Source organism: Tubulanus polymorphus, chromosome 10 (assembly GCF_964204645.1).
Source record: "Tubulanus polymorphus chromosome 10, tnTubPoly1.2, whole genome shotgun sequence".
Taxonomy (NCBI): domain Eukaryota; kingdom Metazoa; phylum Nemertea; class Palaeonemertea; order Tubulaniformes; family Tubulanidae; genus Tubulanus; species Tubulanus polymorphus.
In genome coordinates, this window is record NC_134034.1 from 1,347,611 (window position 1) to 1,372,486 (window position 24,876).

General features: G+C 39.7%; 3 protein-coding genes and 1 non-coding gene across 5 annotated transcripts in view; 2 read left to right on the forward strand and 2 right to left on the reverse strand.

The window, feature by feature from the left end:
* Window positions 1–24,876, forward strand: part of LOC141911766 (actin-related protein 2/3 complex subunit 2-like) — a 107,470-nt gene that overhangs the window by 39,639 nt on the left and 42,955 nt on the right. The window lies entirely within an intron of this gene.
* Window positions 296–1,202, reverse strand: LOC141912311 (mast cell protease 8-like). Its single transcript, XM_074803555.1, has 3 exons — window positions 1,160–1,202; window positions 911–1,072; window positions 296–509 (listed from the first exon to the last, which is right to left on the reverse strand). Exons 1-3 carry the CDS (start codon window positions 1,169–1,171, stop codon window positions 354–356), a joined length of 330 nt encoding a protein of 109 aa, XP_074659656.1. The 5' UTR covers window positions 1,172–1,202; the 3' UTR covers window positions 296–353.
* On the forward strand, window positions 7,733–7,890 carry LOC141912378 (U1 spliceosomal RNA). The gene has a single exon (XR_012620158.1). It is a non-coding gene; the product is annotated as a U1 spliceosomal RNA (small nuclear RNA).
* On the reverse strand, window positions 13,701–22,283 carry LOC141911754 (uncharacterized). 2 transcript variants are annotated; one of them, XM_074802788.1, is made up of 16 exons: window positions 22,029–22,283; window positions 20,428–20,612; window positions 19,559–19,708; window positions 18,876–19,223; window positions 18,585–18,722; window positions 17,927–18,141; window positions 17,769–17,843; window positions 17,377–17,536; window positions 16,923–17,044; window positions 16,564–16,668; window positions 15,697–15,957; window positions 15,273–15,359; window positions 15,079–15,171; window positions 14,773–14,879; window positions 14,403–14,493; window positions 13,701–14,026 (listed from the first exon to the last, which is right to left on the reverse strand). In XM_074802788.1, the coding sequence occupies exons 2-16, from the start codon at window positions 20,549–20,551 to the stop codon at window positions 13,838–13,840; spliced, it is 2,265 nt and encodes a 754-aa protein (XP_074658889.1). In that variant the 5' UTR covers window positions 20,552–20,612; window positions 22,029–22,283; the 3' UTR covers window positions 13,701–13,837. The 2 variants fall into 2 exon arrangements, with proteins under 2 accessions (XP_074658889.1, XP_074658890.1); XM_074802789.1 differs by lacking the exon at window positions 22,029–22,283 and adding an exon at window positions 21,673–21,738.

Genomic DNA, 24,876 nt, shown 5'->3' on the forward strand with positions numbered 1-24,876 from the left:
GTTTATTTGGTTGCATCGGGATGCTGGCACTGTGCCAGAATTGTCATCATTCCGCGCCTAGTCACTTAAGCCATAGAATTAGATATAAAAGAGAGTTCTTCCTAAAGCAAAGTCATTCCTAAAACGGAGTCCTTCTTAATGAAAGGTTCCCGAGTCCTTCAAAAGAAAAGAAAAACCAAATGACGCTGGTCCTACCTTGAAAAGCCCTTTCTCAGACACAGATGAGAAAAAAAAGAAACGACCAAATCTGAATCAATAATTAGTTTATTCATTGAACGATATGATATTTGTTTTTGAATATTCAAAAGACTACACCTGAAAATTTGGATGAAATCAGTTGAAGGCGTATGTTTTTATTTTTTGGCGTGGTACGCGTTCTCTTCGATCCACGTGCTGATTGAAGCGCTCGATAATTTGGTACATATGACCGGTATTTCACCGGTGGCCGAACTCGCCGAGATAATGCCGTACGCCTTACCATCGCTGACTACAGCGCCACCTGCATCACCCTAAATACATCACAACAAAAAACATCTAAAAACATCACTTGTATTTTTCGTAAGTCCCCTATGACATCATCAAATTGTCTACTAGTGATTTGATCTATAGACATTTCTAGAAAAGATACCTGCCTCCATAAATCCCCCTATGGCATCATCAAATTGTCTACTAGTGATTTGATCTATAGACACTTCTAGAAAATATGCCTGCCTCCATAAATCCCCCTATGACATCATCAAATTGTCTACTAGTGATTTGATCTATAGACACTTCTAGAAAATATGCCTGCCTCCATAAATCCCTCTATGACATCATCAAATTGTCTGCTAGTGATTTGAGGTACCGCTAGAAAAGATGTCTTCCTCAATAAATCCCCCTATGCCATCATCAAATACAGGGAAATACTTACGCCACCAGTGTCGGTGCCTTCGTTCTGGGCTTCGATACAAAATTGATCAATTCCAATAGATACAGTTTCATCCCATTCCTCTAGAAATTCATTCCATTTCTGTTGACAGTCGGCGTTTGAAATGACGGTGAACACTGCGTATTGAAGTTTGTCCGGAAGGACCTAACAGTGAAATAGATATAGTATAAAACCTCAACCGTGCGTCCGAAACCCAAACACCTCGTGAAATCTTAATCATACGATACGTACGGAATCATTCATGACCGTTCGGCCCCAGCCGGATATCGTACAACTCGCACCGGCAGCTAGTTCATCACCAGGTAGCGCTAGTGGTAATAAACTGGAATCGGGGAACTGAGAATCGTCTGATTTCACAACAGCGATATCTGAATCTGCAATGATAATACACGATAAGACTGAACACGGACCCGGGGCCGGGGAGGGAGGAGAGGAGGGTAGGGGGGGGGGGGGTTAAGCCGGTTTCACTCTTGTACGGATATACAACTCACCCGCGTCATCAGTGTTGAAATTTTCGTGTATTTTATAAGTCGTCGCATCAAAATTCGCCAGTTCTTTTTCGGTTCCGACAAAAACGCTGAATTCAACGGGTCTTAGCGAATGAAATGAACAATTATACACAGTGTGAAAAGTAATTAGGCCATTATTACGTAGAGGATTACAAAAAGTGGCCACCTACGATTTAACAAAAAGTCATCCTTAGTAACTAATCGTAATATCACTGATTTGCTGAAACCGTCTGATCGATAATGAGAAGGTCGTCATAAGTAACTAAATATGTTTTACTGAATCGTTGAAGTCATTGAGAATAAGAAGGTCGTCATTAGTAACTAATCATAATTTTACTGAATCGTTGAAGTCATCGAGAATGAGAAGGTCGTCATTAGTAACTAATCATAATTTTACTGAATCGTTGAAGTCATCGAGAATGAGAAGGTCGTCATTAGTAACTAATCATAATTTTACTGAATCGTTGAAGTCATTGAGAATGAGAAGGTCGTCATTAGTAACTAATCATAATTTTACTGAATCGTTGAAGTCATCGAGAATGAGAAGGTCGTCATTAGTAATTAATCATAATTTTACTGAATCGTTGAAGTCATTGAGAATAAGAAGGTCGTCATTAGTAACTAATCATAATTTTACTGAATCGTTGAAGTCATTGAGAATGAGAAGGTCGTCATTAGTAACTAATCATAATTTTACTGAATCGTTGAAGTCATCGAGAATGAGAAGGTCGTCATTAGTAATTAATCATAATTTTACTGAATCGTTGAAGTCATTGAGAATAAGAAGGTCGTCATTAGTAACTAATCATAATTTTACTGAATCGTTGAAGTCATTGAGAATGAGAAGGTCGTCATTAGTAACTAATTATAATTTTACTGAATCGTTGAAGTCATTGAGAATGAGAAGGTCGTCATTAGTAACTAATCATAATTTTACTGAATCGTTGAAGTCATTGAGAATAAGAAGGTCGTCATTAGTAACTAATCATAATTTTACTGAATCGTTGAAGTCATTGAGAATGAGAAGGTCGTCATTAGTGACTAATCATAATTTTACTGAATCGTTGAAGTCATTGAGAATGAGAAGGTCGTCATTAGTAATTAATCATAATTTTACTGAATCGTTGAAGTCATTGAGAATGAGAAGGTCGTCATTAGTAACTAATCATAATTTTACTGAATCGTTGAAGTCATTGAGAATAAGAAGGTCGTCATTAGTAACTAATCATAATTTTACTGAATCGTTGAAGTCATCGAGAATGAGAAGGTCGTCATTAGTAACTAATCATAATTTCACTGAATCGTTGAAGTCATTGAGAATGAGAAGGTCGTCATTAGTAACTAATCATAATTTTACTGAATCGTTGAAGTCATTGAGAATGAGAAGGTCGTCATTAGTAACTAATCATAATTTCACTGAATCGTTGAAGTCATTGAGAATAAGAAGGTCGTCATTAGTAACTAATCATAATTTTACTGAATCGTTGAAGTCATTGAGAATAAGAAGGTCGTCATTAGTAACTAATCATAATTTCACTGAATCGTTGAAGTCATTGAGAATAAGAAGGTCGTCATTAGTAACTAATCATAATTTTACTGAATCGTTGAAGTCATTGAGAATGAGAAGGTCGTCATTAGTAACTAATCATAATTTTACTGAATCGTTGAAGTCATTGAGAATGAGAAGGTCGTCATTAGTAACTAATCATAATTTCACTGAATCGTTGAAGTCATTGAGAATAAGAAGGTCGTCATTAGTAACTAATCATAATTTTACTGAATCGTTGAAGTCATTGAGAATGAGAAGGTCGTCATTAGTAACTAATCATAATTTACTGATTGAATCGTTGAAGTCATTGAGAATAAGAAGGTCGTCATTAGTAACTAATCATAATTTTACTGAATCGTTGAAGTCATTGAGAATAAGAAGGTCGTCATTAGTAACTAATCATAATTTTACTGAATCGTTGAAGTCATTGAGAATGAGAAGGTCGTCATTAGTAACTAATCATAATTTACTGATTGAATCGTTGAAGTCATTGAGAATAAGAAGGTCGTCATTAGTAACTAATCATAATTTTACTGAATCGTTGAAGTCATTGAGAATGAGAAGGTCGTCATTAGTAACTAATCATAATTTACTGATTGAATCGTTGAAGTCATTGAGAATGAGAAGGTCGTCATTAGTAATTAATCATAATTTTACTGAATCGTTGAAGTAATCAAAAGAGAAGGTCGTAATCAGAAACTATAATCATAATTTACTGATTGAATCGTTGAATGTATTATGAGTCAGACGCTGATCCCGCTTTGTAACCAAGAATTGCCAAAGCGGGAATTAGAAATAGAATTGGAACTTACAAGCTCTTGTTAAAAAAGCAACTGGCGCTGGTTATCAGAGTTTTCTCATTCATGACGAAACCTCCGCACGACTCTGGAAGTTGTATCCAAGCTTGCCAGGGGAAATGGCCCGGTGTCGCATCTTGGCCGTGTATTATTTGCTCTGCAATATAAAGGAAATGTATAAAAGCAATTTTCACAACTCTTTCCTGCTGGCTGTTTTAAGGCCCAGGCTAACCGTTCACACTGGTGCCCACTGGGCCTGTGCCAAACTTTGCCGACCAATTACGTCCGTCGGACCAGATTCCACCGACGTAAATGCAAATTGGACCCGTAATTGACTCGCCTCGCTTGCCACAGCATCTTTTCAGAGACCACAGCTCCATTACTTAATAAACGTTGAGTTAATGATCCAATTTAACTTGGACTCGGGCTTGGATTCCAACTAGTTTGACCTGCACCAAATCGTCTCCGTTTAACCGTCGTGGTTAGAACGAAATAACTCATCAAAAACTTACGCGAAGGAGCAATGAATCCGGCAACAATGAAGATCACAACGGTCGCTATCGAGGAATGCATCATCCTGAATGAAGCTAGCATGTTGATTCTAAGCGGGTATTATATCATGTTCACTATGTAGCGCTCTCTCGTTCAAGTTCTGACACTTTGACATGTTTTCACAAAATCTTATCATTTCATTGACAATTTATGTCAAATCGTGTACGTACATTCTATTTTCCTACACGTGGCTTCAGAGGGTAGAGGGATTTAATGAATAGGGGCTTCTTTAGACAGTTGTGTCCAGGTAGATGATCTCTGGTAGAACTCAGACCTCATATTCATATAGACCTCGTATTTTTATTTATTTTCATTGGCCAGTTCCACAGTTATGTGGGTTCAATTCGACTCTGGATCCAGTTCCACAGTTGTGTGGGTTCAATTCGACTCTGGATCCAGTTCCACAGTTGTGTGGGTTAAATTTAACTCTGGATCCAGTTCCACAGTTGTGTGGGTTTAATTCGACTCTGGATCCAGTTCCACAGTTGTGTGGGTTTAATTCGACTCTGGATCCAGTTCCACAGTTGTGTGGGTTCAATTCGACTCTGGATCCAGTTCCACAGTTGTGTGGGTTCAATTCGACTCTGGATCCAGTTCCACAGTTGTGTGGGTTCAATTCGACTCTGGATCCAGTTCCACAGTTGTGTGGGTTCAATTCGACTCTGGATCCAGTTCCACAGTTGTGTGGGTTTAATGTGACTCTGGATCCAGTTCCACAGTTGTGTGGGTTCAATTCGACTCTGGACCCAGTTCCACAGTTGTGTGGGTTCAATTCGACTCTGGATCCAGTTCCACAGTTGTGTGGGTTCAATTCGACTCTGGATCCAGTTCCACAGTTGTGTGGGTTCAATTCGATTCTGGATCCAGTTCCACAGTTGTGTGGGTTCAATTCGACTCTGGATCCAGTTCCACAGTTGTGTGGGTTCAATTCGACTCGGGATCCAGTTCCACAGTTGTGTGGGTTCAATTCGACTCTGGATCCAGTTCCACAGTTGTGTGGGTTCAATTCGACTCTGGATCCAGTTCCACAGTTGTGTGGGTTCAATTCGACTCTGGATCCAGTTCCACAGTTGTGTGGGTTTAATGTGACTCTGGATCCAGTTCCACAGTTGTGTGGGTTCAATTCGACTCTGGACCCAGTTCCACAGTTGTGTGGGTTCAATTCGACTCTGGATCCAGTTCCACAGTTGTGTGGGTTCAATTCGACTCTGGATCCAGTTCCACAGTTGTGTGGGTTCAATTCGACTCTGGATCCAGTTCCACAGTTGTGTGGGTTCAATTCGACTCTGGATCCAGTTCCACAGTTGTGTGGGTTTAATTCGACTCTGGATCCAGTTCCACAGTTGTGTGGGTTTAATTTGCTTTAAACTAAGTATAGCACAGGCACATTTAATTCATGTTGAAAAATAGCGCAGAATTCACCGTTTGAAAACAACCTGTCAGTTTTAGCCGAGATAAAATGTCAATTATAATCAGTGACAGCCGCGTCAGAATCAGATCGGGAAATATTGAAAATATTCCTGGCTAGAATATCAACTGGTGACGCAGTTAGTTAAACTCATGGGGTACATGTGGCTGTCAGTGCCGTGTCACCTACAGTCACCTGAAATATTCTATATCTGTATATCGTGATATAGTGAAATATATACTTATTATTGAAATTATAAACGAATTCTATTTTCATTCTGTTTGTCTGAAGCTATATACCTGCGGGGTTATAACGTGGAACGGTATCTCGTTAGATATGGGGAGTTTTAGGGCCCGGGTGGAAGGGACAATACGATGGTGACTGTCTCTTTCCAATTTGGGAAAGCGGAAAAATCAAGCGTGTGAAATATTTTTGGAAAAACTTCGGAATTTCAAATCCACGTAACTGTTGGGAACTATTCGAAAATACCTGAGCGGATAGGCCGTTCCTTTCAGCATTTTCAAAATTACAATCATTCGGGACTTAAGCTAAAAATTGTCTTTCTTTTGACCAGCCAGTGGCGCCACGTAGCGTCGCTATTGATTACCATTAGTCGTATTCTTTTGTGAATATAAAAATGAAATCTTAACTGAAAAATCGCCATATATTCAAAACACATTGTTTCGGTATTTTCTTTATGAAATATTTGTCCTAAATTTTAGGAGTATAGTTTGATATAACGAAAATACTCAGATCAATGTTAATATTGATATATTTATGATTTAATTCAAACACCGGTAAGATAACATCCGGGTCAGTCATATATATAAAATGGCGGATGTTACGTAAGCATACTTACCTGGCACAGAGGTCCACCGTGATCTGGACCATAGTCCATGCAAAATTCGGCCACATAAAACCAATTAGTCAAAATAAAATCCAAACAATTCTAAACGAACATAACATAAATTGGGCTCAAATATGGGGAGACATTTATCATCCAATAACTGAGAATAAATTAGGGGATATGCAATGGAGGTTTCTACACGATACCCTAGCTACAGCAACTAAACTCGTGACATGGCAAGTTTCTAACGACCCTACCTGTAAAATATGCGGCCGTGCAGCCACTAATACGCATGTCATAATTGAATGTCCGGCAGCTGTAAGACTTTTTACTAGATTTCAAACGATAATAGCTCAGGTAGCAGAACAACCAGCCCTCTTAACTAAACGTACAATTTGTTTTGGTTTTTCTAAACAAGCGATCATAAATCCACACAGTAGGCGTATATGTAACTATTTGATAACGGTCTTGAAATGGACACTGTATAAGAATCATCGCAAGGCATGCGCAGGAGAAACTGAACTAGATATGAAAAATTATGCTCGTAATTTTATAGCCAAACGATTGAAACAGGAGATTACGGCCAGGAAAAATATTAATGTTTGGACTCAAAATGAAACACTGATCAGATGCAACGGAAATAATTACTTTATAAATGAAATAGCACTCAGTACGATTAATGATATTTTGTAAGGCCAGAAAAGAGCGTTTAGGTTTCTGTAAATAGCAATTAAATCGTTTTATACATACTATACATGTGACTGTGAATGATGACTTGATATTTCTATACTAGACAAAAGTATTCCTATTTTGTAAATATAAAGAATAATTTGTGTCATTACGGATAATGTGTAAATATTGGAAAGAATTAAACGATGTATGTATGATGTGTAGTGAAATGTTCCAGTTAATGCAGTTTGAATTGTCTTCTTAATATACATATACGACTGTTACTAACCAGTGTTATGAATAACGTTTAAATCGAATTGAAAAGAATTAAATATACATTTATGATTGCTTGGAATATGATGTAAATACCTCCAGTCCCCCACCTGACTCCAGTGGGTGTGATGTAGTTGTTATGGAGCCTTCCTTCTGTAAAATAAAGTTTATATGTAAAAAAAAAAAAAAAAAAAAAAAAAAAAAAAAAAAAAAAAACCACCGTGATCTGGAAGGCGGTGCCTCTATGGCGAGGCCTGTCATTGCACTAAGACTGGTTGACCCATACGATCTCCCCAAATGTGGGAGACTCGGGTGTGCAATTTCTGGTAGTGGGGGACTGCGTACGCGCTATCCCCTCCATACAACAAACTAAGCATAGAACATACTAATGACATTTGAGAGAATTGTGAACATTGCTACGAAGATCGCTGAACATCCTCCCCGACATCTTAAATGCCACGGTACGAAACCCTGCCACACTAGCCCGAGTGGATGTAAGTATCTTTTGTGGATACTAGCCGAAACCTTCCAAACTAGTGGAAAAGGGGATCAGTTAACACTGCAATCAAAAGGGCTTTACAAAATAAAGCCTCTCAGCCGCGGATCCGGCAGCCTGGTGTATCGCATTTTTCGAGACACCAAACCTCGGAGCAGATTTACTTTCTAAGTATTTCAGATCGATGTGTTGGAAATATTTTTTATCTTCAAATATCTTTATCTATTAAAAAAAATCTTTTTATCGTCTTTTTAGTAGCACCCTATTATTTATTTGATTGATAGATTTCGTTTGATTTGATTTGATTTGATTTGGTGGATCCCTTTCAAACCCACCACAGCTGCCGCCGGGAACGAAAAAGGGTTAACGTCCCAACAAAAGTTCAGTATGTATCTGGAGGTGATGTCATTCTAAAATTTCACGCTTTCCCGCGACAATGTGTATTCGGGACAAGAGGTTTGACCAATTACAAAATTATGTTTCAATTGATAAAAGCGTCGCTGAATAATTTCTGAATTATTCAATATTTCGGTTTTCGAATAGGCACATACATTACAATATTCCATATATGAATTGAGGATGTACTAATTGAGGATGTACTAATTGAGGATGTACTAATTGAGGATGTACTAATGATGTACTAATGATTTCGTGCTGGCTTGGTAGTTTTAGATTATTATCCATATTCGGTTAATACGAAGTAGTCGTAACAGTTACCGATTCAGAATATGAATTCGGTTAAATCGTAAAACCTGTCGCATAAAGTCATCCGAGCAACATTTATGAATTATACCATGAAATATAAGTTTGGTGGAACTGGAAGGGGGATAACTGGGTCCAGTGTTTCGATTCCAGAGTCAAAGCTACAACCCAGGGTCCAGTTCCAGTGGTTCCGAGTTAAGATTTAACTCTTGAGTTAAATCATTTGAAATGAATTAACTTTAACTCACAGAGTTAACTCTAAAGCCTAGCGCACATCGACACTGCGATTGGAGACAACTAGTTGCTACCGAACGATTACCCCGCGCACATCGAAATCTAGTTACAACCGGTCAGTTGCAGCAACTGCATGGCGCGTGTCGATCGTCGAGATCCAGAGCGCGCACATCGACGGATATGACTGCGATTGAGTACAACCAGTTGCTCAAAAGTAGAACATGGGCAACTGGCTGGAACTGGAGATAGATCGACGCTTACCAATCGTAAGCTCGCTCACATCGACACGTTCAAGCAACTGATCGTATCCAGCCAGTTCCTCTCATGCGCCGAAAACTGCCTTGCAACTAGTTGTCTCCAATCGCAGTGTCGATGTGCGCTATAGGCTTTACTCTCTATACCGCCATACTCTCAATACCGCCACACTCTCTATACCGCCATACTCTCTATACCGCCATACTCTCAATACCGCCACACTCTCTATACCGCCATACTCTCAATACCGCCACACTCTCTATACTGCCACACTCTCTATACCGCCATACTCTCAATACCGCCACACTCTCTATACCGCCACACTCTCTATACCGCCATACTCTCAATACCGCCACACTCTCTATACCGCCATACTCTCTATACCGCCACACTCTCAATACCGCCAAAATCATTCTGCACCGATGTTGGCGGTATATCGGGTGGTGGTGTTGACCGTAGGCCTATAAAATATCTAGTATCTGAGTTTCTTGTTTAGATATCGTTGGTAATGAAGGAATCGGTCAATAATTCGTTAGATAAGATTTTGTCGTTTCACTCGATTCAGTTATAGATGCGTTAAATATATATCACAGTTAAATATGCAACCCTAAATTACGTTGGATTTGAACCGATTAAATTTTCACCCTAATTCACAGTAATAACCTCATCATAATGTACATATTTAGAACAATTAGATTTGTTGAAAACCTATAAAAACGGATTTCTGGAACTAAATATCATTGCTTGCAAGTGTCGTCTGCAATACGTAACGTGATAAGGTAAGTACTTTCTTCAGTGGGTTGAATCATTTCGCTAGGTTTCTGGTGAACCGTCGCCGCTATGCAATTTTTATCCCATCAGAATCGCCATCTTTTAGAGTTTCATCTGCTAATCTGGTATGAGCAGATCTCTAATTAATTGCTGAATATGGTTTTCTCCATCTTTATTTTTGCCAATCCGTCGAATATCCATATATGGACATATCCGTCGAATAAAATCGTGAACTGCCTAATATGGTCAATTCCATCTTGAATATTTTTTCTGGACCCGTCGACTTTCAGTTATCGGAAACAAAAGAGCGACAAGCATAAAATCGATTCTTCCTGTACGCAAGTTAATATTCGACGGTTCGTCTGAAAGCTGACGATTTGACTCTGGATCCAGTTCCACAGTTGTGCGCGGGTTTAATCTGACTGTGGATCCAGTTCCACAGTTGTGCGCGGGTTTAATCTGACTGTGGATCCAGTTCCACAGTTGTGTGTGGGTTTGATTTGACTGTATGGCGGAATCATCATTTCATTGTATTCTTATTTGATGTAAATTGTAAGTTTCAGTCCTTTATTTTCGGCTCTGGACGACCCACATCTCCGTTAGAGCGCGCATGCGATATGTTTTGTTTCATTTCAGAATGTTTACTAAAACTCTATTCATAACCTTGGCCTTGTTTATGGTCGTTGGAGCTATGGTAGCGACTGCAGGTACGGTAATCTATGCCCGATTCACGGGGAGCAACCTAGGGCCCAGAGCCCATATTTCTTTGAATCGCAACTCGTCCTGCGGTTTTATTGCCCATAGGATACCTATCGAACCGACGTATAAATCCTATAAACCATGTACCCCTTAGAAATGGCTCGCTACTAGTCGAGTATACATTCGGATCACAACCGTAGCCCTTCCTCGCTCGTTTTATTCATACGTAGCTTTACCACCGATAACGTCTGGTCTTATAATTTTAGGGGACCAGATGAAAAGGGAAACTTTTGAGTCGTGCACCTGCAATGGCGAGACGGGATCGTTATTTGAGAAATCGCTTGCTGATGATTGTTGCGAACAAGATGACAAATACTGCTGCGTGTTTTAGAAGCGTCAAGCATATAGAAATATAATTCAAACCCATGTCAGAAAAAATACACTTGTTTTTGAATTCATAGTAATCCATGTTTTGCGAGGACAGCACAGGTTACGTTGCGAATTTTTGTTTTGGAAAATGATGTCCGATTAATTTGAAATTAAAATATATCAAATAAAGATTGATTCAGAATTAACGTATTTGCGAGGACGGCACAAGTTACGTTGCAAATTTTTGTTTCGGAAAAATGATGTCCGATTAATTTGAAATATGAAGATAAAACAAAGATTGAGTCAGAATTAACGTATTTTTCTGGTTATGATTTGATCTCCCCGTGTCTATCGGTCACTAATACAGCGAAACCTCGTTACAGCGAACTTCACCGGACCAAAATGTATGTTTGTTAGAACCTACAGTCCGTTATATCCAGCTGAAGTTTTCTCACTCGGGACGACATTCTATATTTGTTATTTCCGATGAATCGTCGTATCAGAGTTTGCTATAACGGGGTTTCGCTGTATTGTCGCTGCACTTCGACTAACGGCTACCCGCGTATCTGTTGTCGAGGCAGAATCGCGTGGTCTTACGGCGAGATGGCACCACTTAACAAGGGGTCAACGGATCTTGAACCTTCGACGAGGAAGAAAGTTCTAGAAACTAGTCAAATGAAACACTCTAATCCGTGTACACTGCAGATGATCGAAGAAGTCTCACAATTCGAATTTTATATGAAATAATTTATTAGAATGAAACCACAATGTTTCGGCTGTTGACTAACAGCCATCATCAGGTGGAAAGTTCCAGAAATTGCGGAGGAAAACTCGCTAGTGTCTCAAAACACTGTTCAATATCCCCGGCAAAATGTCATTCCCTGCAGAGAATATAGATGGCTTAATTATCATACGCAAAATGACATGAAATTGTTGGTCAATTATAGTTCATTCAGCGAGTTTAGATATCGATCGATATTGTATATGATTCGAACACCAATTCAATTCAATTAAGAATTTAGCTCCAGAATTGAAACAAGATTACATCGGACAGACACGGCAACCCTGGCCTGGGGACCCTCTTTATAAACATAGCATTCTTGTAGGCCTCTGTATAAAATCCGTTAGTATGAAACTTGCAAATAAATTGGTTCACATTGAAATTCAAATTGAGTCCACAATGATCAATGACAGGAATGGAAAAATGTTCATATTTACGCAGACAGATATCTAAAGAACTTGAACCTTTGGAATTTGTCAACATATAACATAAAGGGGCAATAAAAATTGGGCATATTAACTCTTATCTCGGTGAGCTAGACGAGCTGTTTTTAAGGCACCAGGAACACGTCTGTCCTTACAGCAACAACATGACATAGGCCTTACTCAGCGAGCTGTTATCTTATAAGGCATAAGTTGTTTCTGTCAGTACAGGAATACCAACGACTGAATCTAGCTAGAGAACCATGGACGATCGTACGTACAACGAAGCCTTCAAAATCTACCATCAACACCGCAGTTACAACCGCCACCGATTGCCACAAATACTACGAGGATGCTACTCCGAAATACCCGAGGTTAAAGATAGAAGAGGGTTGCGGATTTTATCGGTAGGTCCGGCGCACGGGCATCTTCTGGAAGAGGCGCTGACCGCCGTCGGCGAAGATGTGAAATTCGACCGTTTGGATTGCGTAGAACCGAGCGAGCTGATGTCCGAAGAGTTGACCGTCCGTATGGGTTTACTAGCCGAGAAATACAACTTCGAGTATAAGTTGTTCAAACGGAAGTTTTCGACCGAAAGCGCCACCTTTTTGCCAAACGAATTTTACGATTTGGTCGTATTTTCGCACGTATTCTACTATTTCGACGATCAGGCGCGCGTGTTGCAGACGACATTGCATCGACTGGCGCACAAAAACGGTCGCGTCTACATATCCGTAATCTCGTCCACGTACTCGAATTTGGCGAACGAAATCCATCAGTTGAAGGAGCGAGAAGGCTTTGTAGCTAACGTCGACCAGGAGGTGGTGACCTTCGCCGACCAAACCGGGCTGCAGCAAGTGATGGTCGACGCTCGCGCGAAGGTTCTATCACACGCTGAAGATAAAGAAGGTATTTTCGTGCACCTGGCACTGAAACCGGCTCAAGCGTGCCTCTGCGAACACGACACCAACATGCGCTATATCGGCGACCAGATCCTAGCGTTTCTCGGCCACGGGCGATTTCCAGAAAAATTGCGAGCCCAAATCCAAGAACTCGTTCGCAAATACACGGTCGACTGTTACGGATTTCCTATCGTTCCGATAACGATTCTCAACTATCTAGTTACCAGAGACGACTGATCGTCTGCTCCAGGAAGTTTTGACACGCAAGTTGGACCACGTTAAAAGAACACCGATAGAAAACTACCAGGTCCAGTTCCACGGCTGTGAATTATTCAGACTGAACTCCGATAACTTTGATTTAAGGAGTACTATGTGAGTCGATGTGCACATGATGGTGTGTCATCACCAGTGCCCTCTCAAAATAACAATTAAAATTGTGAATTTTGGCGTCTTTTTTGTAATTAGATATATTTCATAACTCTTATTCTATTTCTGATTGATTTAAGAAAATGATTTTTGAGAGGATGTGTACTACACATCCGAAATCAGTTTATCAGAGAATAATTACGTTATACATAAAATGATTCAAATAAAGTAAATTTAGAATTTACAATCTATGGTCCTCATAAGTAACGGACTGCTATTTCTGTGGATGAACCCCTGACGCGCAAGTGTTAATAAAGAACTGGTAGTTTGGATAAATCCGGTTGAAACAGTTCGTTCGTTGTCATCTCGACGCATTTCGATAGTTTACACGGAATCGTCGGCCCGATGTTTAACAAATGATGTTTCACCATCGCTTTTAAACTGGGGAATTTAGTGTCGCCGTTACACGTATAGTACACCTGACCTGCCACTCGCACCTGCAAAATATCGAGAAATATCGATCAATTTTATTAGCCAGTAAAATTGAAACGTGCTACTGATTGGTCGAGACATTTCGGCCTGAAATCTGATTGGCCGAGACACTTCAGCCTGAAATCTGATTGGCCGAGACACTTCAGCCTGAAATCTGATTGGGCGAGACACTTCAGCCTTGAGTCTGATTGGGCGAAACTGTTTACCCTTAAAACTGATGGGTCTGGGATGATCTGCACTCTGAGTGGTGAAGCTGATCGGTTGATAATTTCTATTGCGCAATATAATTGGTCTATGATCTCATTGGTCTACGTTGACTTCATTTGATTAGACTGAGAATGAAGCGGCACTCTCACATTCAGTGACAAAGCGCTTGCTTACCTTATCGATTTTATAATGACAAACCAACCTCTGGCAGGTGAATGAAATAGCGAACCCGTCTCCATCTGAACTATCTCTCAATACAAACACCCTTGAAATAGAAGAATATTAGAATTGAATATCTATGGTGTCCCAATACTGCAGTCGTGTGGTGGGAGGGGGGACTTGGCTAAAGAGGCATGACATCTTAGATGGATGATTGTTTATTTTGAAGTTGTCCTCCTTTATTTCACGCTTTTTGGTTGGCACAGGGACCTTAAGCAAGCAAACTCGATTCCACTAGAATTGGGACCAGGGTCTGCCTGGGTATCTGCTATATTGTCGTTATCAAATTACTCTTTAGCGACGAAGGTTCTATTCAAATTCTTACCCGTCGTCTGTCACGTGGTCGGCGAGCAGGCGTTCCGAGTCGTCACGTGATAACGGGCCGTGGTACCAAGGCTCATCGATCGGTTGACTGGCCGAGTATCTATAAGTCTGTAATAGGGAATCAAATATTGTAGATAAATTCAGATGCACTGATTCAGTAAAATATGTTAGATATATTTTGAAGCATAGATAGTCCACTGTATCTGTAACTGTGAGGCTGCTTGATTTACGATGGCAACCGGGGAGGTTATAATGGCAGTTCGAATGGACAAGAGCTGGTGCTGCCACCTCGTGCGATGTTAGGTACCTGGTCGCTGCTGCCGGATTTGTCGGAAAGTTTTCGAAGTTTATCGTGTCGTCGTAGCGTCACTTGATAATTATCGCGCAGTTGATTCCCGTACTACAAAAAAAAAACAACAGGAGTAAAAATGAGTAAAAAAATCCCGCCATCCATCAGCGTTTGAGCATTTCAACGCGACGGTCGTGAGATCGAAAACTAACCTTCGCAAATCGTAGTCCCAGTCGCCACTTTCTCATGGCGTGTTCCGTATCGAAGCACAAACATGTGACGTCATTTTCCGATAGACTCTGATGATAAATAAGGATATATCAATCAATCTAAGACTAATAACCTTGATTAACAACCACTTATGACGTTAATGACTTTTAATTGAAGATGGCTAATTGATTAAAAATGATCTCCATAATTTATGCACTTAATCGTTCATTCACTTATCAATCTTAATTTATCTTTTTTCGAATTGATTCATTTGTCAATTTATCAACCTTTTCATCTTATCTAGGCAATATGGCATTTAATCTTATTTCATTTTACTTTATTTCTTAATAGTTTATTCACCAATCCATTCATGTTATTTTCCAAACGTCAATGAACTTTTGTTTTAGTTTTCTCGTTCGAAGTTACCTTCAGCGCGATGACGAAGTTCGTGGCGGCGCCGCTGTAGAATTTCGCGGTCAGCGCGTCCAGAACGATGTAGATCTCTTTATCCTCGATGCTGACGAACGGGCACAAGTGTTTGATCTCCTTCGACGTTCCCCGAGTCGAGTAGTAAATCCCGAACGCTCTCAGCAGACAGAAAGCTCGTTTCCACGATTTCTTACCCTTCTCTCGGAAGTGCAGATAGCTCTCCGTGTCCGGCAGACGATCGGTCGTTTTGAACATACTCTTTTTATTTGAAAATTTGAAAAATAAACGGTCGCCGTGACGTCATACACACGCAACCTCTTATCGTGCATAAGTAACTAAACGGTAAGAGGTCTGCCTCCATAGTTTTGAACATACTCTTTATTTGAAAATTCGAAAAATTAACGGTCGCCGTGACGTCATACCAAGCAACCTCTTATCGTGCATAAGTAACTAAACGGTAAGAGGTCTGCCTCCATAGTTTTGAACATACTCTTTATTTGAAAATTCGAAAAATTAACGGTCGCCGTGACGTCATACACACATGCAATCTCTTATCGTGCATGAGTAACTAAACGGTCAGATGTCTGCCACCATAAATCACACTATGACATCATGAAAGTGTTTACGAGTGGATCGTTTCATGATGATGTCATAGGGGGATTCGTAGAGGCAGCCATCTTCTCTGGAAGTGTCTATAGATCAAATCACTGAGTTTCCATGGAAGCAGACATCTTTTCTAGAAGTGCCTTTAGATAGAATTACTGGTAAATAATATTTGATGTCGTCATACGGGTATTGAAGGAGGGAGACATCTTTTTCTAGCATTTTTTTTTATAGCAAAAGGGTTCAGCACCAGTTTAGTACCTGTAAAAGGAAAGCCTTGGCTCTTGCTGTTTTGTCCTCTTCCTGTGGTTTGTCTTTGCTGCTTCCTTTTCGTTCGGGCGGTTTCTTTTTGACGGGGAAATAAATCTACAAACGAACGATACAAGGTTTCAGTTGAAAAAAAAGACCAGGGTCTGGTTCCATATTCATGACTTATGTCAAAAAAGCGATCTTCAATCTTCTGACTATAGACGACTAGACTTAGATTCGTCTTAAATCTAAAGTCATGATCTGTGCATGCAACTGGCTTCAGTTTGAAATAAGTTTGAAATTTAGCAACTGCAGATTCGTGCAAATTCCATACAAATATCTGTTACTGGTTTTCCCGCTGTCGATCTTACCTCTGGCCTCTGGAAAAAATCATACTTTCTAAAATCGTTTCTGAAAATCAGTCTGTTATCGGCATCGTCTGCCCACGAGTCTATGACTGGTACAATCATTTCATGATCTTCGAGAACCCGCTCTGGAAAAAATGGATTCAGCTACAATTTGTCGAATTTCTTTAGTGCAATTAAACACATACAACTGTGGATCTGGGTTCAGAGTCAAATTAATTAAAACACACAACTGTGGAACTGGGTCTGGAGTCAAATTAAATCCACACAACTGTGGAACTGGATCCAGAGTCAAATTAAACCCACACAACTGTGGAACTGGGTTCAGAGTCAAATTAAACCGGCACAACTGTGGAACTGGGCCCAGAGTCGATTTAAACCTGCACAAATGTAGAACTGGGTTCACAGTCGATTTAAATCCAAACCACTGTAGAACTGGACCTCCCAGTCAGTTACTCACCGACGTTAAGCTGTTTAATGTACTCGACGATCGTCCAGTTTTTATCGTCGATCACGTGGTTTTTGATGACTAGCAGATAACACAAATCACGAGCTTTCACCGAGTGATCGACAGACAGAGTTCTGTGAGTCCCATCAGTGTTATACACGTGCACTACAATCTATATCAATTATATCAACTTTAATCATCATCATTGATCATCGTTATCATCAAATCATTTTCATCTTTTTCACCGGCTCAATCATTGCCGATAATCATCATTTTGTCGTCAGCATCATTTTTTTCAGGGTAAATCCATAATCCATCTTAATCGGGATTAGTCTGAGCTCTTCTAAGGGCTTTTTTCTATAATTCGACAAATCGACAATTGAGAAAAGAGACTGTTTACGAACCGTTCTGGTTTTAGTCGTCTCGCTCAGTCGCAGCGACGTGCGACGCAAAAACTCTTTTCTTATTTCATTTTCCGACTGAAACAAAGATTTCGTACTATATCATCTATGAGTATGAATATTTAGAAGTATAAAAGAAATCATTTTTCTAGGAGACCAACTTTCAGTTCATCCGTAGCCGACTTTCTTCTGACGGAGGCGCCCGTTTTTTTAGCGTACACCTTTCCGCCGCTAGGTAGCGACACATTGCGGCGTTCCGATGCCGGTGAATTGTCGGCGCTCTTGGAATCGTCGCGCCTTTCGTGGTAAAATATCGGACTGCCCGGTAGTGATACACTACGAGCGAATGGGTTGTAGGCTTTCGACTGAATTCCACCTGAAACGATGCATTATGGGATCAGAAAATTTGCATAGAACAACCAGACGTTAAAGATGGCGGCCTCAAATTTCACGCTGCCCGTTGACTGGATCTAAACACTCAGAGAAGTTGGCTGTAACCGTAAATCCCCTTATGACATCGTCGAATTGTCTACTAGTGATTTGATCTATAAACCCTTCTATAAGAAGATTTCTGCCTCCACAAATCCCCCTATGACGTCATAAAATCACCGCCATAAATACCCCAATGAGAAGAAATTGTCCATCAGTGATATGATCTACAGACACTTCTACAAATGATGTCTGCCTTCATGTTCCCCCTATGACATCATCATCATCGACCCATAGTAAGCTTCCTCCATTTCCATCACCATAGTAATTCGATGATATCATTGGGGGTAGTTGGTCCTGATAGGAACCACACACGTTTCGCTATATTACCTTTCTGAATGGTTGAATTTTCTGGGAACACGTCATCATCCTGTGCTGCTGTGTCGTTTTCGTCATCAATCTCTTCGTAGTCTGGTATCAGTTCGGTGTCGTCGTCTATATCCGCGTAATCCGGTTCGGGATTACTATCTGAAAAATAAACCACAGGCAAAGAAAAAAAAAACAATCGAACACAAGAAAACATTTTGAACGATATTTTGTCGACCTCATTTTGTGCGGTTTCATATTATCTAACATCACGGACCTAATTCGAATCAATGATTCGTAGTTCTTGTTTTTTACCTCTTGACATCCGTCTCGCCATCTGAACCGGTCCTTGGATGTCATCTGGTAATTTGAACGGTTTTCGCGAATCGCCGGAACTCAGTCGCCTATCGCCACCTAGTGGCAACTGCTTGAGTTCGTCCACATTTTGTCTTCTATCGCTCATCGGTGACAAATACGACGTCATAGCCACCTGCTTGCCTATTTCCCCGATGGTTTTCTTCCTGTCACCACCAGGTGGCGGGCTGGTATAATCATCACGGGCGGCCACTTGTATGACATTCCCGACACTTGGGAGGTGGCTCCATTCGACTGGTAATTTCGGGGTCTTCGATTTCGAACTAGGTTCCTTTTTGATGACACCGTCTGAAAACGAACACAAACAACACGGAGACTAAAGATAAGAGCGGGCTCAGCTAATTTGTGTCCAGTTCTTCTAAGTTGACGTTCAAGTTAAGATGATTTGTCCAGTTCCATGCTTTGCACTTTAAGACAAGTTTAAGCTCATTTTATTCGGTTGAGGTTCAAGAAAAGAAAAGACTAATTCCTGTATTTTAAAAAGTTCATTATTTCCATACAACAGACCTTAGCTGAAACCCTTTCCATGTTGTTGGCATTAATGATTGCCGTTCCTGTGTGATTTCCTATAGGTGGCGAATTAGTGCAAATTAATTTTATATAGATTCATCGGAAATGTTTACCTCTGCGAGCTGATGGTGGCTTGGACCACACCCTGCCGCCGCCGCTGCTGCTGCTGCTACTGCTGGTGGTGGTTTTGAGTGTGGATGTTCTGGAATCATCTGTTTGTAACTGGTGCAATTGTTGTATAACATCACTTAGATCCGACTTTACTGAAAATAAAAAAATCTCCAGCCTCTAGAATTGAATTCATCTTCTCTGATATTTGCGAGTTGAAAATCGGACTCTGGCAATTTGAAATTGATTTAGAGCATTTCATAACTCAATTGCAATTCCACGCAATAGATAAAAAGAGTGCTATTGTCTATTTCAACCTGACTTGAGAGCATTCCGGGTGGCCTAGCTCGCTAGTTTTTGGTAGTACATACCTGATAAAAGTCTTTTTAGGGCCAGAAAGGACAGGCAGTCGACCTAAATCATCATTTTTTAATCCATTTGAAACTGTATTGAAGGATATCCAAAAAGTCTTCACTGAAAGGGGTTAAATTATAGAAATAGACTCCATGATTGAAAGTTTAACAATACGTTTCCATGCCTACATAGCAAACTTCAGTTGGTAGGCATAGAAACATATTGTTAAACTTTCAAATCATGGAGTCACTTCTCTTCATTTAACCCCTTTCAGTGAAGACTTTTTGGATATCCTTCAATACAGTTTCAAATGGATTAAAAATGATGATTTAGGTCGACTGCCAATGCATTCTGGTCCTAATAAGACTTTTATCAGGTATTTACCACCAAAACTGACTGAGCTAGGCCACCTGGAATGCTCTCAAGTCAGGTTGAAATAGACATTAGTAGTTTATGTCAAGGTTCATGCTTTAGGGGTACTTGTTCTTGTACTTGTGATATTATATGAACTGTAAAATACCTTCCGTTTTTCGATTCTGATCTTGTTTCGCGCTCTTTCGATTTTCCTCTTCGATTTCCAGTGAATTCACTATTAAATCCATGCTCGCTAGCACGCCGTCAAGTTGTGACAAATCGGCCGCCATTTTGTCGAAATTTGTCTCCGCACCGCTACTTGATAACTCAAAATTAGAATCATCAGTTTCGCTACAATGATATCATGTACACATTTTATTCAGTTATTGAAGTTATTGTATATTTCATAGATTGATCTCTTTTTAGAGATGTTTCGTTGAGGAACTTTTTTTCTGGGAAAAATTCTACTATGTTATGCAATTATTTCCCTTTTGATCACTTTTCTAAAAAAATTCAATTTCTAGCACTCCCTTTTGAGTTGTAGTGCGATTAAACGACTGTAAGACAACACTAGAACATGTCGATTAAGTTTGAGCAGCCAGGTTCGACTAGTTCGCCATCTAGTGGAAGTTAAAGTGAGGTATGTGACGCGTCATGCTTAAAAGTTAGCCCAGAGCCGGCCGCCTACCTACCCCGTACATAACTTTTAAAGAAAAAAATCATGATCAGACTAACCCTAACAGACCCGACAGCTGTAGATACTGGTCACAAGTTTTATTGCAGTTTGCAAGAGTAGCTAAAAAAGCCACTCCGATTAGGATAAACAAGTTTTCATTTTTAAGCCTTTTAAACGTATGTCAAATTGATATACTCGACGACTGGTAGTACTGTGGAGGTAACTGGTTTTATTTAGAAAATACGAACTATCGCTACTCGTGCACCGAGTACCAGGTTAATGAGCGTTCGGAATAAATCTAATGGAACAGAATACAATCACGATTGGTAGAACACTATATCCGTGTTGACGCGATGAGGAGAGAATCCCACAATGATAATAAAAAGTCCGAAAATGAAACTTCGAGATAGTAGTTTATTTCAACGTTTCGACTATATCCTAATAGTCATCTTCAGGAATAAATCCATCTTCAGGAATTCATTTATTCCTGAAGATGACTATTAGGATATAGTCGAAACGTTGAAATAAACTACTATCTCGAAGTTTCATTTTCGGACTTTTTATTATCATTGTGGGATTCTCTCCTCAACAGAATAGAATATCTAAGTTTATCGCTCCGTAGAAATACAGTTGCTTGGAGCACAAAAACTAAATGAAAAAATTATGAATATTTGAAGAATTAATGCAGCACACAACAGGTAGATAGAAATAGTAAACATACGTGAACTCACTTACAAATAGATATGCACAGACAAGGACTTCAAGCAATTCAGAGGCGGCTTTGATCAAGCTGTTTTGCCTTAGACGTATCTGTAGTGAGAGTGACACCCAAACGGTAAAATCTTATTATGTCATTTTCTCTATAAATACTATCGTTTATGAAATTGCTCATTTACCTCATAAAGCTGCTACTCAACACTAGTTGCGAAAACTCGGGATTTCTAATCAAATCAATTAAAACCTATAAGGTTCTACTTGTATTTACGTTTACTGATTTAGTTTCTGTCTTAAGACTAAATAATTCACCAGAAATAATTGATTAACTTGAAAAAAATGTTCTTCCAATAGCCTTCTACAAATTCAACACTTACCCTTGTATTTCTGCCTAACGTCGTCGCACGTAGCTTATTGCGTATATGTTTTATACATATAGCAACTCGTGACAGTTTAAGTATATCCCAAACGAAGGTTTATATGTATCTAATAGGGTTATAGGGTTTATAAGAGGTGCTCTATTCGGATCAGAGTATTGCTGCTAAGTAGATCAGCTAATCTTAGTAAAACACGATAGCGCGCACGTATTTGTGTCGCGTTCCTCTGACACACGACAATCATAACGATTTGAAGTTTCATGACTTTCTAAAGCGACGCGATAAGATCATGAGTGTAAATCTTGTTCGAGTGCTTGTATTTATGCCGTAATGATATGTTTAGATATAAGTGATTCGACGGGCGATAGAGGGCAGTGACTCCTTTGGACTCAATTCTACGAACCCCCACTTTTCAAAACAAAGATAGTAGTAACGTTTAGACTCAATTCTATGAGACAATTTCAGAAACTAAGAGAATAGTGACGTTTAGACTCAATTCTATGAGACATTTTCAATAACTAAGAGAGTAGTGACGTTTAGACTCAATTCTATGAGCCATTTTCAAAAACTAAGAGAGTAGTGACGTTTAGACTCAATTCTATGAACCATTTTCAAAAACTAAGGGAGTAGTGATGTTTAGACTCAATTCTATGAGACAATTTCAGAAACTAAGAGAATAGTGACGTTTAGACTCAATTATATGAGACAATTTCAGAAACTAAGAGGGTAGTGACGTTTAGACTCAATTCTATGAGCCATTTTCAAAAACTAAGAGAGTAGTGACGTTTAGACTCAATTCTATGAGACATTTTCAAAAACTAAGAGAATAGTGATGTTTAGACTCAATTCTATGAGACAATTTCAGAAACTAAGAGAATAGTGACGTTTAGACTCAATTCTATGAACCATTTTCAAAAACTAAGGGAGTAGTGAAATTCAAATTCAAATTCATTTCAAAACTGATTTATCACGCAAGAGAGCAGTTGTAACAACGAAGCCTAACAGGTAGTTATGTTAGTAAAGAAAATCACAAACGTTGCAAACTTTCTTTGAAACGATTTTTCCGTTTCATTGCTGAGTTAACGAATATTACAGCGATAGATTGAGAAGAAGTCGCTTTTTAGGCGTTCGAAAAAGAAATTTTCAACGTCTGCAACTTTTTTTGCGCGTACAACCTTGAATTTCTTTTAGCGAGGACTCAATCATGAATTTATTATCAAGCACGGCCGGATTTTCGATAGTTTGTAACCAATCAAGCGCGTCTCTGCTCCTAACCGACACCAGTTGAGTGCGTACGTGAGACTATATTTCGTAAATTTGCGTATTGGTTTTTTTAATGGTTGTTGACGAATGTACTTCGTTCCTGTCTGTCGTGTCTGTCTGGCGTTTCGAGGTCTGTCGCGTTCGCTATTAACGATCCCGGCTTCCGGCGACACTGTCGAGCTACTAAGAACAGATATTGTGGTTTTACTATTCGTGGACGTTTCTGCGTGGAGCAATGCCGTGTTATCGGAAATGTACCGTGCCCTCTTACGAGATTCTTCTTGTGTTACTATCATTGATTGTGGGATTTTTAGCGTCACCATTAGCAGGTAAGATAAATTTATCGATGAAATACCTCGTAAATACGAAAGTCTAATAAGTTATAAGACAAATACTCGCTAAACGAAGTTTTAAAATCGAGAATTTATTCGATCAAAAATCAAACAAAAAAGGCAGGACGCGTTTCGATCTCTTCTTATAGAGATCTTGTCATCATGAGTGTGGTTAATCTGTTACTGTAATAAGTAATTTTGATTTGCCAAATCTAATCTGGCACGAGCCAAATTTGGTCCGGGATAAAAGCGTCCGCGTGCCCATCAGTTTAAGCATATTCTCTCTAAGCGAAAGTATAGTCGTTGATTTCTTTTTCAGGCCAGACGTACCCGAGTGCTGGTATTTACGGGCGGAGAGACGGAGATTGCGCAGGTTACGATATTCGCCGAGTGAGGCAGGGTAGCTTTTCGGCATGCACGAGAACCTGTGACGCAATAGCGTCGTGCAAATCGATGTCGGTCGGCAAGAAAAGTCCTAACGACTGTTGGCTGAAACGCGCCACGTGCAAGAATCGAGGCAAAAAGCTCATCTTCAACACTTTCGAAAAACTGTACAAAAATTACGGTAAATATTTCTAATTGTATTGAGACGTGCTGCGTATTTACAAAAATGTCTTGTCGTCTGAGCTTAGTTGAAGAAAGTTCGTTCTAGGTGTCTCGCTAATTTGCATACATTTGCATATCGTTGCAGATGAAGGGAAAATTTTCCAATACAAAAACGACTCGAAAATGGCGGATTCGCGACGACCTTTGAAAACAGGCGTTAAATTCATGTCAGCAGACGATGCGATAACCTGCATGTTGGCATGTAGCCAGGACTCGCAATGTTACATTTCAAATTTCAACTCAAAAACATTCGAATGTTACACTTTTAGTTTGACGGATTACTATAGGCTGTTCCCAGTCGCGGCGCCCGGGTGGATCTTACATACTGTCTATTTATGGTAACATTCTGGTAACATATATAGGCCTAATGTATTTATACATATATTGGGTCTTTTTGTCAATAACGGCTTTTTGAAAACATCCGACAAAACCTTGACCCTTTTTGTCAGCTTTTAATGTTTAAATTTGCCGGTACTCGTACCTGAATATAACTCGTTTATGCGTTTCGTTTTCAAGTTCGCCGATATTGGTGTATGCAAATACACGTAACCGATAATATCGGGTTTAACTTCGTGTCAAGATGGTTGTGCGGGAGTTCGGACGAAGATGATTTTTGTCAAACGAATATGAATAGTTCAATCTTATTC

Excerpts from the sequence above, each read along its gene's own strand:
- LOC141912311 (XM_074803555.1), bottom strand. Across the intron at positions 510-910 it reads AAGGCACCGACACTGGTGGC|GGTGATGCAGGTGGCGCTGT; the intron begins GTAAGTATTTCC and ends TGATGTATTTAG.
- LOC141911754 (XM_074802788.1), bottom strand. The coding sequence starts at position 20,551 with ATGGCGGCCGATTTGTCACAACTTGACGGCGTGCTAGCGAGCATGGAT. Across the intron at positions 14,880-15,078 it reads AATCCGGCAGCAGCGACCAG|ACTTATAGATACTCGGCCAG; the intron begins GTACCTAACATC and ends TCCCTATTACAG. Across the intron at positions 14,494-14,772 it reads GACCACGTGACAGACGACGG|GGTGTTTGTATTGAGAGATA; the intron begins GTAAGAATTTGA and ends TTCTATTTCAAG.